The following is a 19,374-nucleotide window of genomic DNA, read 5'->3' as shown; positions in this document are numbered from 1 at the left end:
ACCGACCAGGGCTTCTGACCTAATGTCCAATCCTCACCTTCTCGTGGTGCACCCTGTTGGGTATCTACTTTGATACTGAACGAACAAGGATGGACTGGCAATTTGGGATTTAGCCGACCAAATTGTATTCTTATTGGTTAAACCAAAATAAAAAATGATGGTACAACATGACAAAATTTCATGCCCGCTGAGGCATCGCCCAGTTAAACAAGGGCCCCTGTTGTTTTCGCCAGGGAACCAGGGCGAACAACGAAAAGTCAGCCACTGGAACAAATCTGAAAACACACCCCAACTCAACATCACCAGAGTTAAAGATCGGTACTATCAACCTAAGAAGCCTGAATGGCAAAGAAATGGAGCTAGCTGAGGAATTAGATAAGTACCAGATTGACATAATAGGGGTGACTGAAACAAAAAAAGACCAAAACTGGTGAGATCCTTCTGAGCAATAAATACAAAATGTTATATTCAGGCAATGACAATCAAGGAAAAGAAGGAGTAGCCATAGTATTCAACACAAAATACGAGGCTAATCTTCTTGAATGGCAGTCAGTCTCAAGTAGAGTAATGTGGGCAAATATGAGAATGGGGAACTGGACAATGAGACTTATGTGTGCCTATGGTCCCACAGAAGGTTCTACTAAGGTAGAAGTGGAGGAATTTTTTGACGCTTTAGAAAAAGCAACTGACACAATGAAAAAGGAAAAGTTGGTCCTTGTTGGGGATCTAAATAGCAGAGCAGGAAAGATTGTGAGACATACAAAAATATTTTGGGAAAATTTGGAGAAAAGAGCAAAGCTAATAATAATGGCAAATATCTGTTGGATTTCTGCTCAGGACATGGACTGGTTATTACTAACACCATGTTCCAAAATAAAAATGTGCACAAATTGACATGGAGAGAAGAGGCTAGGAATAAGAAAAGTCTCATTGACTATGTTATTGTTGATAGTGATGTTTTCTCCCTGGTGCAGGACACCAGAGTGTACAGAGGATTTGAAATTGGAAATGATCACTGTTTAGTCTTGAGCAGGATAAAATTGAATTTCATATCGAAAAGAATAACATGCAAGAAAGTTTTAAAGTAAATAAAAGTTGAGCAGCTCTCAGATGTGAACTGTAGACTAAAATACAGAAAGATTATTGAAAAGAAAATGAAAGAGTTTGAGAACAGGAATCAAACCTTGGAGATTCAGTGGCAAACTCTGAAGAAAACATTGATTGATTCTGCCAGAGAGGCATGTGGTGAGGTTGTGTGCAAGGATAAAAAAATCAGAACTCCCTGGTGGACACAGGAAGTTAAAGAGGCAGTGATGGAAAAGAAGAAAGCATATCAAAAGTTCCCGGCAAAATAAGTCAGCTTTTACTCTTACAGAATACAGAGACAAATGTAAGAAAGCTAAACAGTGTGTAAAACTAGCTAAACAAAAGTCATGGGAGGACTTTGGCAAGAACATAGAAAATAAATATCAAGAAGGTGGCAAAATATTCTGGAGGTTGTTGAAGAAGCTTAGGAATGGAGGAAAGAGTGCTGTAAAAGGAGTTAGAGATGATAAAGGTGACATCAAAACAGGAGAAAAAGATATCCTTGAAGTATGGAGTAATTACTTTGAAAAACTGCTAAATGAAACAAACAGTGATGACAGCACAGTGATAAAAAACACTGACCAGGCATGCAGTCAGGAATACATATCCATACTTGAAGTAGAAAAAGCCATCAAAGGCTTGAAATGTGGAAAGGCAGCAGGAGTAGATGATATTCGACCAGAAATGCTGAAATATGGTGGTATAAAAGTCTTACAGTGGCTGCACTGCATAGTTCAGAAAGCCTGGACAGAGGGACACATTCCCAATGATTGGAGTAGAGCTCTCATAGTACCCATATATAAAACGGGAAATAAAACTGAATGTGAGAATTACAGAGGTATTTCCCTATTGAGTGTTCCTGGTAAGATCTATGCAAGTATAATTGAGAAACGGTTGAGAAGAATTGTGGAAGAAAAGCTTGGTGAAGAACAAGCTGGATTCAGGCCAAATAGAGGCTGTCAGGATCAGATCTTCACTTTACGACAAATAGTCGAGAAAGCATGGGAATATAACAAAGATCTGTATTTAAGTTTTGTCGATTTGGAAAAGGCATATGACAAGGTGCCAAGAGAGAAGCTATTCAATACACTGCAGTTATATGGTGTCAATGGGGCATTATATCAAGCAATACTTAGTCTTTATTTGAGTTGTAAGTCAGCAGTTAGAATTGAAGGAAGTACAGGAAGATGGTTTAATGTTAAATCTGGTGTGAGACAAGGATGTACGTTATCCCCTCTGTTATTCATTATCTATATGGATCACATTATGAAGGAAAGTGGTATTAAACCTGATATCAAAATTGGAGATGTTAATGTCAGCTCTTTGCTTTATGCAGATGATGTTATACTTCTAAATAAATCAGCTACAAGTCTGCAAGATTCTCTCACTAAATTGAATAGCTGTTGTAATAGATATGGTATGAAGGTCAGCAATAAAAAGACAAAGACAATGAAAATAGGTAGAATTATTGAAAATGTCAACTGTGTTGTGAATGGAGAACCTGTGGAACAAGTGAAACATTTCAGCTACTTAGGCACGATTTTTACTGAAGATGGTAAATTAAATATAGAAATAGACAACAGAATCAGCAAAGCTGGTATGGTGGGAAGTCAATTGAATAAATTCATATGGAATAAGAGAGAAATTAGTCGGAACACTAAATTAGCTGTATACAAGACAGTGTTCAAACCAGTTTTAACTTATGGATCTGAGAGCTTGGTCAGAAGTAAAACACTTGACCAAAGACTAGAGACTGCATATATGAGAGTCCTGAGAAAGATTAGAGGTGTGAACAGATGGCATCAATGGCAATATCATATTAAAAATGAGGATATTAGGAAAGAACTTGACATTGTCAGCATCCAGGAATGTGTTAGCAGAGCTAATCTCAGGTGGTATGGCCACTTAAATAGAATGGGAGAGGAAAGATTAGCAAAACAAGTGTTCTCTGCCAGGTTGGCAGGAAAACGACCCAGAGGAAGACCAAGATATAGGTGGATTGATACGGTACAAAGTGCCTTAGATGATAGAAATATAAGATCTGATAATGTTGGAGTCTTGACAAGTAACAGACTGGAGGAAAATTGTAGATAGGAAGTTAGTAATGATGTAAATTTTTCATGTAGTACTGTCATATCCTGTACACCCCTTGACGGTACATGGCAGGAATTTGATGATGATGATGATTAAACTAATAAAACAAAACAAAGTTATATGTATTAAGGTAATAATATTTTGTTGGATTTCATACTAGCCATCACCTTCAGAGTTACAAGCATTACTTTTACAGAACACCATGCACTTTAGGTGAGTACAGTGTTCTTTAAAACACTTTATTGCTATATTACTAAATATAGTAATAAACATGTATGGTATGTATCATTATTAAAATGTGATTTCTTTTTGTGTTATATGCTAAAACACACTGACATATAACTTTTTTTGTGTGTTACAGCCAATCCATTAACACAACAGGTAGGCTACGTTTTTTTAACAAAAGATAATTAACAACATATGATTTAAGTGAGAATTTTACTTCCATAACATTTTTGTACAATTATCAAGATTATTGCAAGTATGAAATTCAAATTAAACAAGTACAAACTAGAAAATGAAGATTCAATATGAGAATATGTGAGCTACAAGTGATGGGGGGGGGCATTAAAAATGTCATTAGGATCAAAAATACTTTAAACAAGACTGAGATCACTCTCTCACACACATGCATGCAATTGTATATATACAGCCAGACTGGTTAGCATACCTGCTCTCCAACCAACAAGTCATGGGCTCGAATCCCACTGTTGGACATGGATGCTTGAAATTGTCTTTAGGTGGGAGATGAATTTCATCACCTGGTGTGAGACCACCACTTTTATCCTTGCAGACAACCATACCACACACCTCTCTGGCTGAATCAATCAATGTTTAATTCTTGGTCTACCACTGAATCTCCAAGGTTTGGTTCTTGTTTTCAAACTTTTGACAACCTCTATTTGGGCTGAGCCCAGTTTCTTGTTCGCCAAGTTTCTCTTCCACGATCTTTCTCAACCTCTTTTCAAGTATGCATAAATATATATATATATATTTATGCATAAATCTTACTTCAAACCTTACTTACCTGAGAAATTCCTCTGCAATTCTTACATTCAAAATTTCAGTATTTAGGATGTGATGAGCTATACAGACAGACAGACAGACAGACAGAGAGAGAGAGAGAACAATGATGCAAATGCAAAACTAAATATGTTCGAGCAATATATCGAACTATCTACATATTGCTAAAGATGAAAACTAGGAGAGAGGAGAAAAATAAGAATCACAGTTATTGCTGTTGAGTCCTAGAAGCTAGAAGTTGAGTCCCAAATAGTAGTTTAAAAGAAGTATATAGTGTTAAATGATGTATAAAGTTACATTAAATGCACAACAATAATATCAGAAAAAAATTGAAAATTTTCTTAATGATAAGATAGAAGACTCAATGCAAAATCAAACTGAATATGTGTATTAAACAGGAACAAGATAGATACACCTAAACCTCTTTTTACGCAATAGATACGTTCCTAAAAATTACGTGTAAATAGAATTCGTGTAAAAAGAACTACTGACTCCATAGAAAAAGTGAAGATTGGTTCCAAACCTGAAATATAAGCAAAATAATGAAAAAAACAAACATTAAATTCGTTAGGATCATAAGATTTTTATTTACATTTCATGGAGAACACATATACATATAATGAAGTTTAATAACTTAAAAAAAAACATATTCATTTCAGTTGTTTGCTAAGGATTCTATAAAAAAATTATGTTATTCGCTATCAGTTTCTGATAATAAACACGAAAGCTTTTGTTTTCGTGAGACTGTAATATCACTAGCACTACTAGATATGCTATTATCATCATCGACTTCCTCCTCAACTTATGGAATTCTTCTTGTCATGTCTTGAACAAAAGTACCACTGGTTGTTTCAGTAGTTTTAGGCATGAACTCAGTTATTAATCACTGTGTTGATGCTTTAGATAAGTCACAACATAATTCTCTGTATGAAGACATTAACAACTTAAGCTCACATGAAAACTTCCCAGCACGTTCTTCATTTGGATCATGTCAGGCAAAAATAATTGCCTAAATTACTGGCCAGTTTAAGACCTTCTTTAATTATATCAGCAGTAAAAGTAGGTTATCTTGATATTATCATTAACTTCTTCGCTTTCAGGAGTCTCAGAAACAATCTCCACTATTTCATCTTTGCTAAGAGGTTTATTAATTAACAATTCTTCGATATCTGCCGATGTAAGATCATTGAATCCTTCTCCGCCAATTTCACATGTCAAACTTATTATATTGGGGAATTCTGCAGTATGATTGAAGGGAACAGGAGCATTCTCTTTAACACATGCAGGCCAAATAGCTTTCCAGCATGCATTCATAGTTTCTGATCTCAATTCAGATAATGGTAATCAAACTAGATCAAAAAAACAATAATTGAATTTTTCCACACATCCATAACTAACAGTTTTTCATCATCATTTAGCTTGTTCAAAATGTACTGAAATGTTCGTCTGATATAATATGTTTTAAAAGTTGCAATTATACCCTGATCTAGAGGTTGTAGCAATGATGTAGTACTGGGCGGCAAAAAAAAAAAATTGCACATTTGGGTGTTCTATTGCAGGAAGACCGGGTGCATTATCAAGAATCAAAAGCACTTTAAATTCGAGACCCTTGTCATTCAAATAGTGTCTAACTTCTGGCATAAAATGTTTTTGGAACCACTGTGAAAATATCAATGGTCACCCAAGCTTTTTTTGTTGGCCATCCAATGAACTGGCAATTCTTGAAATTCTATGCCTTTCATTGGCCATGGTCTTAATGATTGATTTATGAGCAGTGGTTTTAACATCCGATCTCCTAAAGCATTCAAACAAAATAGGAGTGTTATGAGATCCTTTGAACCCACCAACTGTTTTTTGCATTTTTGATATGCAAGTTCTGTTTGGCATTTTTTTTCAGAAAAGGTCGGTTTCATCCATATTCCAAACTTGTTCACGAGTGTAACCTCCATCTTCAATTATTTTAGCAAGTTTTTGTGGAAATGCTTTAGCAGCTGTTTCATCAGCAGAAGCCTTTTCACCTTTAATTTTTATATCATGAAGAGCATGTCTTTTAATAAACTTAGCCAGCCAGCCAACCATTGTTTGCATGAAATTTATATTTTTTCCTCAATTGAGATGAAGTATCTGGCTGCAGTTTTTAATCTGTTCATAAAATCTCAATGCTGATTGCTTGATGGAATTTCCATCAACTGGCATTCTTTTTTGTACATATCTTCTATCCACATCACTAAAGCTTTTTCGGCCTTTTCTAGAACAACATCTCTTATGTATGATGATAATTTCGCACTCGATTTTGCACCAGAACATACCGCTTTTCTAATAGCTTCTTCATTTTTCTTTATAGATCTGACAGTTGATTCACGGATTCCAAAATGCTTACCAACAGCCGTCACATCTACCCCAGTTTGAAGACGATCTAAAATTTGAATTTTTATATCCAAGGAAACGGCTTTCCTTTCTTTTTTTTTTTTTTGGTTATCGGCAACATCATGTGAGGGCTGGATTAAAATCTTCGGTTAACGAAATGAAAGTTTGAAAATTATATATAGCTTACCATTTATTATTTCTTAATTTTATAACGCGATTTTTATTTTGATTTCACTTATAAAATGCAAATGCAAAAAATCTGTGTTGTCTAGTCAAACACCAAATTCAAACTGCTAAGAACTGCTTTTTTATGTGCAGTCAGTTATGTACTGTAATTCGGGGAATTCCCAATAAATGAAATCCGTAAGAATTTAGAATTTTCTTAATTGAAACGAGAATGCAATTCTACAAAATTCTCAGAATTTTCTTGAATTACAGATTTTTTCCTAACTTAGAGTTTAGGTTGGTTGTATAAAAGTGAATAAAAATCGCGTAAAAAAAAAATGTTTTTGATATCCCAATTCGCGTTAAAAAAAATTCGCATAAAAAGAGGTTTAGGTGTACTTAAAATATCCTTCAAAGATATTACAGGCCAAAGGGTAGAAGAAAATAATCACAAAAATATAGACTTGAAAATCACAACAATTCCAAATCATCATCACAAAATTCATGCTGTACCCTTAAGGAGGGAAACAGAATAGTACTACATGACTAAATTTACATAATATTATTAGCTTGGTATTAATAATTACAAATTGTTGAGAAGAAGCTAGCAATAACTCCAATTAATGTTATTTGTCAGGACTGCAAACATTAAATTAGGATTTTCAAAACGTACTTAATAACAATTTGAGCTTTTTCCATAAGTACTTACAGAGTGATCAAGTTTCAATTTTGAAGCATTGTCACCAGCTAAAACTTTTAGCAAAGGTATCAAGTCAGTAGCATATCGACACATTGGTCCAGTTCCCAAGAGATTATTTACATCACCATGTGCTGATGGATATTCACCCTTATTAGATACAATTCCTAAGAAAAAAGATTTTGGCAAGTGTTACTTCTAATATATCCAGTGTCAGTTCGTTATTCAAAAGAACAAAACACTAGTTTATTAACCAGCAAGCTGAAAGTATGTTGTCGTGTTCTTTTAATAAAAATCTTAAAATGATCATTTTAAGATCGCTACTAAAAGAAAAAGTAAATAAATCAATGGGAAAAACAAGAAGAAAAAAAAATGCAACATGCATTTTTCTTTAGCGTAAAAATCCCCTAAATATTGTGTTTTTTTTGTTTTTTTTTTTTAATGGGACCTCCAATTACATAATCTGATATGCCTCGGTTTTAGATCAGATGAATGAAACAAGGTAAGTATTTTGTATTGCTTCTCAAGGTTTGGTGGTAGTGTAAAAACTCGATGTCATGAAAAATAATAAAAACTCTAGTGCATCGATTTTTACAGTAGGAACACACCTTAAAAACCTTGTATAAAGTGTATCTATGTTTCTTATGTTCAAATTTTGTATAAACACTAAAATAAGCCCAAAGGGAATTGACTTGCTCATTGTTTAAAGGCAAAAGTATGATGTTGAAACCAAAAGTAATATCCATGAGTCGGCAGTTTCTCTTGAAAAGTATTTACTAGTCCTGTAGCAGGTGACCTTCAAGGTCAGTATTGAAAGGGTGCGGCATGCATCAATCGGAAAGTCCTGTAGACCAAAGCCAGATTAAGGACGTCTAGGAAGAAGAATAGATTTGTTGGCGAATGTTCGAGAACTGCCAATCTCGTGATGTTGTCTGGGGTTCTCGTAACTACGCACAAGACATGTACGGGGACATTTGGGGTCCAATAACCTTAAAAAAAAGTGCAAGGGCAATGAGAGATATAAGGCTCAGAGTTTTGTTAAGGTCTTCCTTTTTTTCATCTTGCCTAATCTACTCACGAGAAGTCACGGAGGAGAGGTGCCATAAGTTCAAAGGGGAAAGACTGAGTCCGTCCACCTGAGGCAGTTTTCCAGTGCAAAGCCAAGGATAATCTGGAGGTCAATCTAAGGAGAAATCTTGCCATATGAGTCCAAGCCTTGCCGCTCCATTCGAGTACATGCATGCCCACCATCATACGCAGTTTCCTCGCCAGTCAAATTCCAGATGCTGGAAGAGCCCATCCAGTATCCCGCTAGCTGAAGCGACTCCTCATCGGTGCCCTGAGACTCTTGTAAATGGAAGGAAAAGAAGTAAAAACCCGGAACGGAGAAGAGACCCCCTGAAGCACCAGAAGAAAATAACAAACAAGGAGGGAAGACGTATGCAAGACAGTCAGAGACCCACGTGAATCTGTAATGTTCATTTTCTTTATGTGTGTGTGTGTAGATAATTCCCCTAAAGAACTGCTGAACTGATTAGTATAAAAAAAAGTAGCAATTTTTCTTATGTGCATGAGTCACCCATAGATCTGTGCTAAACCACAAAGAAGCCAAATGAGCGTAGTAAATTTCCTTAAGATGAAATTGGGTTAATTTGAAATTCTTTTAATCTTTGTATGTGCTGAATTAATTTCTTGTTGAAATGTTTAACTTAGAAGGGATGAAAGTATGTCAGTATAATTGCCAATCATATAACTAAGTCTTTAAAGTTAAGAGTGAGAGCTTAGGAGTTATAGGACGTGTGTGTGTGTGGTGCATGTTAGAAGATTAATTACGGTTGCTATGCGCACCTAACGAGTTCCTTGTTATGTGTGAAGAATTTTTAGTAATTCTGAAGTGGAATGTACTAAATTGAGTTTAACTGAGAATATATATATGAAAGTCCCTTGAATATCATGCTTGAATACTTGTTTAAGAATAAGGATTTCTTTTGTGGATGAAGCTTTAATTACTTGCACTGTATATAATTCTTTGACCTGTTATTAAATGTTGATTATTTTTTTTTTATATATAATGTTTCTGGCTCAGTTTAATCTTTTGTAATGCACTGATCCTAAATAAAATCAGACCTATAAAGTGGGAACCCAGAAGTTATTGATTTAAGAAGCTTAATAGAAAATTTTTGGCCGTGACTGCAAACTGTGGCTAAGTTATGATATGAGTAAATTCTTTGTTCAGCGAGGGTATTAATGCCTTCTTGTGTCATAAGGGAAACTTCTGAGGCGCAGTCAAAATAATTCAAATAAATATCTAGAGATCCCAGACACAGGGAGGAATACTTAAAGTAGAACAAAGATAGAATTCAAAAGATATATTTCGGTGATTACACCACATTTTTTATTATTCAGTTATACAAAATACTGAAATAATAGTTCCTGACAAGTTTCGTAAATTGTAGGATTTACATCTTCAGGGGGTAAATAGTATAACTTAAAGTTTAAACAAGAGAATTAATAAATACAAATCATAACCGTCTGGCTATTCATAAACTCAAATAACAGAATGCAGATATAAAAAGTTATTGATGTTGAACAATACTGGACGATGTCACGTGTTCTTGTTCTCGTTCATACAGTCCGAGCTCAGATTGAGGTAGATAGAGCTGACCACACTTGGAGAATTAAACCTTGATTTTTATTGCATTGGGTTGGGTTTTTCAGCATATTAGCAGTTTCTTTAAATTTTCTTATATAACTGTTGTTTTCTATGTATGACATTGTCATTTTTTGACAGAGTACATCGTGTCCAGTGGAAGTGGTATGGTATGGAAAGCAAGACCCGTTTTTTGTTCTCTTTTGTATTGTACGTCTTTTTGGTGTTCAGCCATGCGTATTTCTCCAGATCTTCCTGTCTGTCCTACATAGCAAAAAAAAAAAAAAAAAGCTGAAAAACCCAACCCAATGCAATAAAAAATCAAGGTTTAAATCTCCATCAAGTGTGGTCAGCTCTAATAAAAAATCTACCTCAATCTGAGCTCGGACTATGTGAATGAGAATACGTGACATTGTCCAGTATTATTCAATGTCAATAACGTTTTATATCTGCATTGTGTTATTTGAGTTTATGAATAGCCAAGCGGTTATTAAAGAGAATTAATAAATATAAATATGATTTGTATTTATTAATTCTCTTGTTTAAACTTTAAGTTATACTATTTATCCCCTGAAGATGTAAATCCTACGATTTACGAAACTTGTTGGGAACTATTATTTCAGTATTTTGTATAACTGAATAATAAAAAACGTGGTGTAATCATCGAAATATATCTTTTGAACCAATTAGCCATAGAAGTCTATGCCTGCAAAGAAAGAATTAGAGATTGATATAAGCATAGTGATAAAAGTGATTAACAAAGTGTTACAAATATTACATTCAGAAAAAACAACCACCAAGAAATATAACAGTAGCAAGTACTTAATTCTATGATTAAAATAATTTTATTTATCATAAGTTATTCATTCTTTTATTTCTAATATAAAATCTATCACCATTTTTGTCATTCATGAAGATCTATTCTTGGAGAGAACTGTGGGAACTTCACATGTATCCACAATAAAAATAATTTATTACAATTATACTATATAGCATAGTTACATCAGCTTTTGTATCACAAACTATCTTTAGTGTGGAATAAACAATGAGTATCTTTTCATGTGCAGTAATGAGGTAACAAACTATTACACTAACAGGATCCTACAAAAAAAAAAACAGATGTCAATAACAATTTCCCAGGTTTTGAGTGTGGATAGTCCATTGAGATTTTGTCTGGGATGATGCAAAAGAACCTCAGTGCTCTCTCTCCTTGAAGAATAATTCAAATTTAGATGCCCATATGTAGCAAAATTTGCATTGCATCACAAGATCCTGTGGATAGAATTGTTAATCCTGTGCTTACAAAGATAGACTTCTGACTTGAATAAAATTGATCATTCTGAAATATATTTAAAACAAATCAGTCTGTTTGCCAAAAATAGGACAGGTTACAATCACATAGAATTTGATAGATACTAGATGATAATGGAGGAATTTTATCTCTTTCTTTCAGAGATTGTTAAATCAGGCCAATTTGGTTGATAGTTTTATAAGCAACAAAAAAGTGAAATTTCTTTGAAACAAAGCACTATTATGACTTAATATCTCTGTTTATGTTTTATAACTGAAACAGCCCCATTCTTTAGAGGAATTAATATCAAACTGGTAAACTGTGGTCACAAGCTACATACATTATATTCAGAGTATTCTATGTGAATGGTGACATTTTGTACAGAAATGTTAATCTTATAAGACACTGTATACAGAAGCAAGTATGAAAATATACTTGCTACAAACATATTTTATCTAGGTTGAAGAGTATATGGAGTTTCTGATAATCAAAATCCTGTTCACAGCAATGGAATTGCAGAAGCTACAGAATATTATGAAGTATAACTCACCAGTTGAGGGCTTATGACCAAATATCCCATTGAAAAATGAAGGTATACGAATACTTCCACCAACATCTGATCCAATTCCAATGACAGAGCCAGCTGATGCCAAAAGAGCTCCTTCTCCTCCTGAAAAAATATCATTGTACCATCAAAAAAATAATAATAGCAGCGTCATTATAATAATCAGAACTAGCATATAATCTAAGAAAAAAAAAAACAACTGTGGTTGATGATTTGATAAATGTTGACAGCTTACAGTAGATGTTCCTATCTAACAATGTTGAACATATTGTCAGGTAATTATGTGGAATTACAACTTTTTCGAGCAGTACATTACACAACAGCAGTATTATGATAATCAGAACTAGTACACCCATAATAAAACAAATGAAAAAAAAAAATGTTTTAGTTGAAGATCTGATAAATGTTACAACATGTAAGTATATCTTGTATTGCTGCAAGATTATTTACTTAATAGCAATGAACATATTGGTAGATAATTATTTGGGTTACAGCAAAATTTTCAAGCAAAAATTCCAAATAATTGGAATTACTGTTTGACAAACACATCATCCACCAGAAAAACTTACGTGGATCTCTTCAACTAAAGAAGATATTTGCACTATCTCATTTCCCACTCATATTCTGCCAACAGCAGGAACCATACAAATTGTCAATTCCATACAACCATACAACAAAGAAAATAAAATTCAGGCGTACAGTACATGTCAATAAAGATACTATATTCAACAAATTACGTAATAACAACAGTAATTAACTTGAATGAAATGAAAGTACAGATATTTCATACTGAAAATAACAGTACATCATCAGTACATAGAAATAAGCAAATTAAAAAACAGGAATACAAGGTACATACAACAATTGGTTTATCAATTAAAAATGGTTGCACCTTGCTAGAAATTATTATATTAATAAATAATATTAAAACTATTTTTGATGTTTACATAAAATTAGAATCTCCTAAACTTTTTTTTTCCTGGGGGGGGGGGGGGAGACAATCATTCCGATTCAGGTTTTGCTGATGTTAAAGGGCTTTGTAATTTTCTTTGCAAAGGTGTTCATATTTAAACCTGCTTCTATGGAGAAGACTAGCTTCATCCCACTGGATACTGTGTTTAGTATCAATAGTATGTTGTGCCAGACCACACTTTTGAGGTTTCATGTATTCAATATAATATTGATGTCCATTAATTCTTTTTTCCATAGAACAGCCTGTCTGCCCAAAGTATGCCAAATTAATCCACAATGTATCTGGGTAAACACCAGCTAATGACAGAGGTGACAGGTTATCTTTTGCAGATGGTAACAGATAAGAAATTTTGATAGGAAATGGAAGTTTTTTCACTTGGCTATGTTACCAATTACATATTTGGTTTAATTCTTTATCCAAATGTAAGCAAACAAAGTTTGTGCCTGAAATATTTTCAGGACTGGGGCAACTCGTGGTAAATGTGGTATAATTCTTACATATGATTTTTTCGATATGTAGCCAGCAAAAGAAAGAATGATTATGGCAGGATGACATTAATAGGAGAAAATGATATAAAGACAGCTGTTGCAGAATGTGTGGTGGAGATAATGAGCAATTTATAAAGGTCTTCCAATCTTGTGAATGTGACTTCATGGAGAGATTGAGAGCAGTAGGTGATAGGGAGGAGAGACCGACTGTAAGTGAGCAAGAGCTGTATGGGGAGTTGAGTAAACTAGATGTTAATAAGTCTGTGGGACTTGATAATATATCGCCAAGTATTTGAAGGAATGTGCCAGGGAGTTGACACCGGTCTTGACATTTTTTTAAATACGAGTCTTGCACTCGGTCAAGTCCCTAAGGAGTGGAAGGAGGGCAAGATTGTGCCACTTCATAAAGGAGGTGATCGAACTCAAGCATCAAACTATAGGCCTATTATCTGTGTGTATCACATACAGATAATAGACCTATTATCTGTATGTAGATAATAGATACATACTATTATCTAATAGTATGTATCTATTATCTACATTTAATATAATGATTAAGGCTAAATCAGATTATGAGAGAAAATGAGCAAAGCAGGCCCAAGTAAATCCAAAAGTTTTTTCCACTATGTAGTGAGTAAGAGGAATAATCTTTAATGAATGCTGGTGGTAGGAAAGTCACAGAAGCAGAAGAAATACTTTACAAGGATATATCATCCAAGTGGAGAATTTAAAAATGCACGTGACAGACTGATGTGAGAAGCGAGGCAGACAAAACTGAGTTGTTTGAACCTATCTAAAAATATCAACATGGATACAGCAGTCAGCCTGTGTGTTATGAGAATGTGCAAGAGAACGAGTAGTGCCTCTGATGAAATTGTTCAAGCAAGTCATAGTTTGAGTAAGATTCCAAGGGAGTGGAAAAAAGATTAGATACTTCCATTACATCAAGGTAGCTCTAAGAAAGAAGTAGCAAATTACAGACCAATTAGCATCTCAGAACATGGTGGTGGTTAAAGTATTAAAAAAGTTGGTTAAAAGTAAAATTCAAAAATGGGGCAGCAGAACTTTGTAAAAATTTAGTCCTACCATAGAACTGGATAAAGAAATGGCTACACCACAATACTACTGACCTTTGCAAAGGTGTCTGACAGAATGACTTATGGAAAACTATTACATAAGTTGGAGCTAAAGGGAATGAATAGGAAGCTGATGGCATAAATGAGGATGGGTGGATGCCAGACAGACAGACAACAGAAAGTAGTAGCAGTGGAATGCGCTAATGGAGTGCTTCGTGGCTTTGTACTGGGGGTCACTACTCTACCTTAATGATATTAGGGAATGATTTCAAGGAGAGACATTCAGTTGTTTGTTGAACTGGAGAGGAAAATAATTGATAAAGTTGATGTAGATATCTTGCAGAATGATTTAAATACATTGGTAGTATGGGCAAAGAATAATGGTTATCAGTCTAATGTTGAAAAATGTAAAATTATGCACTTTGAGATGAAACAATTACATACTTTGTATCACACTAATGCTACTGGATTGCAGGAAATTGAAGAATATGAATTTAGGGGTGATAGTGGATAAAATTGAAGTTCAGAGGGTATACTGCAAAAGTTGGCAAAGGATTACTTGGATGTTGAAAAACACACTAACAAGTAAAAATAGGAAGGTCCTTATCCCTCTTTATAAGGCTATGATTTAGGCACATGACTACTGTGCACAGATTTGGTCACCTGGATTTCTTGGGGGATCAGTGGATCCAGAGACAAGTAACCAAGTTGATATCAGGTCTGAGGAATGCTCTCTATGAAGATAGACTGAAAGTCTGTGGGTGTGTTACAGAGTTTAGTTCACAAGCAGAAGAGAGAGAGTAAGAGGGATGTAACAAACTTAACATTTAACTGAAGCCATTTTCACATGCCCACAATTCTAGCCTATTCAAATCATTCTGCAAGTATTGCATATCAGCAGCACTCCTGACTACCCTACCTATCTTTGCATCATCCGCAAATAGTTGCATATTGCATCAAATCCTTCCCAATGTCATGAATGTATAGACTGAATAACAGTGGACCAAGGACTGATCCTTGGGCTCACCACTAGTTACCTTAAATCTTGCAGATTCACACCCCACATATACAACTTTTTGATATCTCTCAGTCAGCCATTCTCTTATCCATGCCAGTAGTTTATAATCCAGTCCCATATTCTCCACTTTATGGAACAGTCTTCCATACTGAATTCTGTCAAAAGTCTTAGCAAAATCCAGAAGTATCAGGATGTATCCAATCCCTTTGTCTAACTCAGTGGTAACATTATTATAGAATGTGCACAAGTTGTTAAAACATGATCTTCCCTTAGTAATAAACTCATGCTGTTCATTGCAAAATAGAGATTTTCTGTCAACCATTTCTGAATGCAAGTCCTGACCAACTTTTCCAAAATCTTCACCACCACTCCTGAGATACTGACCGACAGCTTGAATACATCAATCTTTGCATCACCCTTATGCAATGAGATTACCATATATTCTTTCCACGCCTGTAGAATCTCCCTGTTCTGAGACTCAAATTATATAGCCTGGTCAAAGGAATAGTCAGTTCAGTCGAACACTTTTTTAGCATCTGTGAGGATATTCGATCAGTGCAACAGCTCTAGTATTTCCTTCTCATACACCTCAGCTTTTTCACTTAGTGAAGAGGTAGCAGTGAGCTCAAGCAAAAGCTATCAACCTGGTGTTGCATACACCAGGGTGATAGCTTTTAGCAAAATGGCTACTCAGTTGAACAATCATTTCTACATCAGTCACCTGCTTATCATCTGCATTCAGTATAGTTATTCTTTCAAATTCATTCTTTCTTTTACTTGCAGCATAATGATAGAATTCTTTTGAGTTATCTTTAACTTGCAGAGCCAGTTTCTTGTGCACCACACTTGGGATTCTTCTGGCTTGCTGCTAATTATTATAACTGACATCCTTATGCACACAGTATTCCTTCCACATCATCTTTTTTTTTCTTATAATTCTCTTGCTTAATTAGATTACGCTTCCATTTCACTCCTACTCTATTTATTCTTCTAGACACAAATTCTAATATTGCTATATAAGGAATATCATATTCCTTATATAGCTTCTTTATATATAAAAGGAATATCATATTTTCATCATCATATTCCTTTTTTATTCAGCTCATAGTAAATGGCAATCAGTTCAACTCTGTATACTCTTGTATCCTGAATCACCATGGGAGTTGTAAGGGCGAATATATCAAGTTATTGAAAAGAGTGAAAGATAACAGCATAGTGGGAAAGGTTGTCAGTGTGTTAACGAAGTATGACAGTGATGAGTTGAGACGTAGAGCCAGAATCACATGAATGGTATGCTAGCAGAGTTCTGGGAGGAGAAGAGAGTATGGTTTGTGGATGTATGGCATGTCTTTGAGGGAAGAATGGAATTATGCAGGCGTGATGAGTTACATTTGAATGGCTTTGGAGTGGGTGCACTGGAGAGTGTATTGTTAGATGGAAGTGCAGTGTGTGATGCAAGCAAGAGATCAGAAGTAAGAGATAAAGTAAAGTTCAGGAGAGTGATACTGAAGAGGCAGAAGTGCTTGGCAATGGAAACAGTAGTAGTGTGAGAGATGAAGAGAGAATGGGAATTCAAGAGGAACAGGGAAACGGGAAGTGCCAGGTGAATAAGGAGACATGGTGTGTGTGTGTGTGTATATATATATATATATATATATAGAGAGAGAGAGAGAGAGAGAGAGAGAGAGAGAGTGAGTGGATTTTAAAAGTGGCAGTGAATGTGTGTATGGAGATTGAGTATATCGCGATGTGGGTGGGGAAGTTGAGACTGAATGGATATAAGTGGCAAGTGGTGATAAAGGTGATTGGGCAAAGGTAGGTGTGGTGAGGAAATCACAACCAATAAGTGGCTTGGATAGGAATCCTATAGACCTAAAAATGAATTGCTGCATTTCTTTACAAATGTGAAGTATCAAAAATAAAAGAGATGAAAGTTTCATTGACTAAGTTTATTCGCCTCAAAATCATTGGAATAAGTGAAACATGGTTGAATGAAGGTGATATCCTAATGGGAATAGAAATGGAAGGATACAGTATTTTTCATGAGGATAGAAAGGACAAGAAGGGAGGAAGTGCTGCTGATGATAGCAGGGGAATTATGACCACATAAGGTTGACATGAAAGAGGGAAATAGTGGCAATGGTTATGAGGCAGTGTGGTGTGAGGTGGTGGTTAACAGGAAGACATATTTCATTGGATGTTGCTATAGGCCAGGGAATGTGGAGGGTGGTGATGAAGAAATGTATAGACAACTTGGATTAGTAAAACAAAGGAAGGGTAATTATTATGGGCAACTTTAATTATGATGGTATAGATCGGAATGAAGATATGGTATTTGGGAATAAGGAAAATGAATTTCTTGAGAAATTACTATCTCAGACAGCATGTAAAGGAGAGCATGCAAGGATCTAGAGTTTTTAGATCTCATTTTATCCTGGATGTAATTGCGAGTGGGGTTTTGCACTTTCCTTCAGTTGGTGAGTGATCATGAAGTGATCACTTAGGTTGTGGCTAGTCACATACAGGCTTATATGAGAAAAGGATATATGTGAAGTACAAGGCTGGTGACTGTGACAAGCTTAGGAGACAGCTTGGGGCTATAGTATGGCATGAGGAGTTGATGCTAAGGAAATAGATGCTGCTTGGGAAATGACAAAGAAATACATAAAAGTATCAATGTGTGAATGTATTCCAAAGGCCAAAAGGCTGAATAAGGTATTTGAATGAGGGGCTTAAGAATGAAATCTGGAAGAAATTATTTTGGAGACAGTACATGAAGAATAATGGTAATAATCAGTTACATGAAAGGTATAAACAAGCCAGGACTTAGTAAGGAAAACAAAAGTGTTGGCAAATCAGGCAAAGAAAACCCCCAGTGTTTTAAATATGCATCAAGTAGAAGGAATGTAGATGGGATTATGGTAAGATGATGTTAATACATGAAAATAGTAGAATGGTAACTGCTGTAGAAGACATTGTTGAGCTATTCTGGAATCAATATATATATATATATATATATATATATATGGGTGTTTCATCCTCATCAGGGTGGAATCATGAGCAACTTAAGAGTAGAGGAGGCTTAATCATGAGTGAGCAGGAGTTATTTGAGGAAATAAAAAACCTTGATGCCAATAAGGCGATATGATTTCATGACATATCACCACAAGTCTTAAGGGAATGTTCCAGGGAAATGGCAGTAGCATTGGCATACCTGTTTAATAAGGGTCATACAACAACACAGTTCCAAGGGAGTGGAAAGAAAGTAAAATTGTTCCACTGCATAAATGTGGTAATAAGGCTATAGCTATAAATTATAGGCTAATCTGTATATCTGGAGTTAGGTGAAGGTACGAGAGAGAGAGAGAGAGATTGGTGAGAAGTAGGATACAGAAATGGGTTGATAACAGCAGTATTCTCTGTGGTTATCAGCATGGGTTGGTTAAAGGGAGATCATGTTTCACTAACTTATGTAGTATAATAAGTTGACAAATACCTTGGACAGAGAATATGCATATACAGTGGTGTACTTGGGTTATGCAAAAGCTTTTGATAGACTGCCACACAAGCTGTTAAATAAATTGAAACAGATGATATTGGATAACAGACATCCAAGTGGGATTGGCGACTGTCTGTCAGATAGGTATCAGAAAGTTGTATATGGGGGTGTAGTATCCCAAAAGAGGAAGGTCACTAGTGGTGTGCTGCAGGGGTGAGTTTTGGGACCACTGTTGTTCAATTTGTATATTAACAATACTGGGATGGGTTTAACTAGTGACATGCAGCTGTTTGCAGATGATGCAAAATTGGGGAGAGCAATGTAGAGTCAAGCAGATGTTATGGCCTTACAGGACTTGAATAGATTGCATGAATGGGCAGGT

The 19,374-nt window shown here is 35.2% G+C and overlaps 1 protein-coding gene across 1 annotated transcript in view; it reads right to left on the bottom strand.

Annotated features, from left to right (window-relative positions):
- LOC150095969 (fatty-acid amide hydrolase 2-like) overlaps positions 1-19,374 on the bottom strand; it is an 88,776-nt gene that overhangs the window by 14,015 nt on the left and 55,387 nt on the right. Inside the window, exons 4-5 of the mRNA XM_090409396.1 lie at positions 11,924-12,043; positions 7,445-7,599 (exon numbers count right to left, since the gene is read on the bottom strand). Coding sequence (XP_090265522.1) covers positions 7,445-7,599; positions 11,924-12,043 — 275 coding nt within the window. The remainder of the gene's footprint in view (positions 1-7,444; positions 7,600-11,923; positions 12,044-19,374) is intronic.

The sequence above is a fragment of the Typopeltis vanoorti genome, chromosome 19 (genome assembly GCF_054136105.1).
Source record: "Typopeltis vanoorti isolate ZY-2024b chromosome 19, IOZ_Tvanoo_1.0, whole genome shotgun sequence".
NCBI lineage: Eukaryota > Metazoa > Arthropoda > Arachnida > Uropygi > Thelyphonidae > Typopeltis > Typopeltis vanoorti.
The sequence above is the reverse complement of the archived record's forward strand: the minus strand, read 5'-3'. Positions and strand labels throughout refer to the sequence as shown.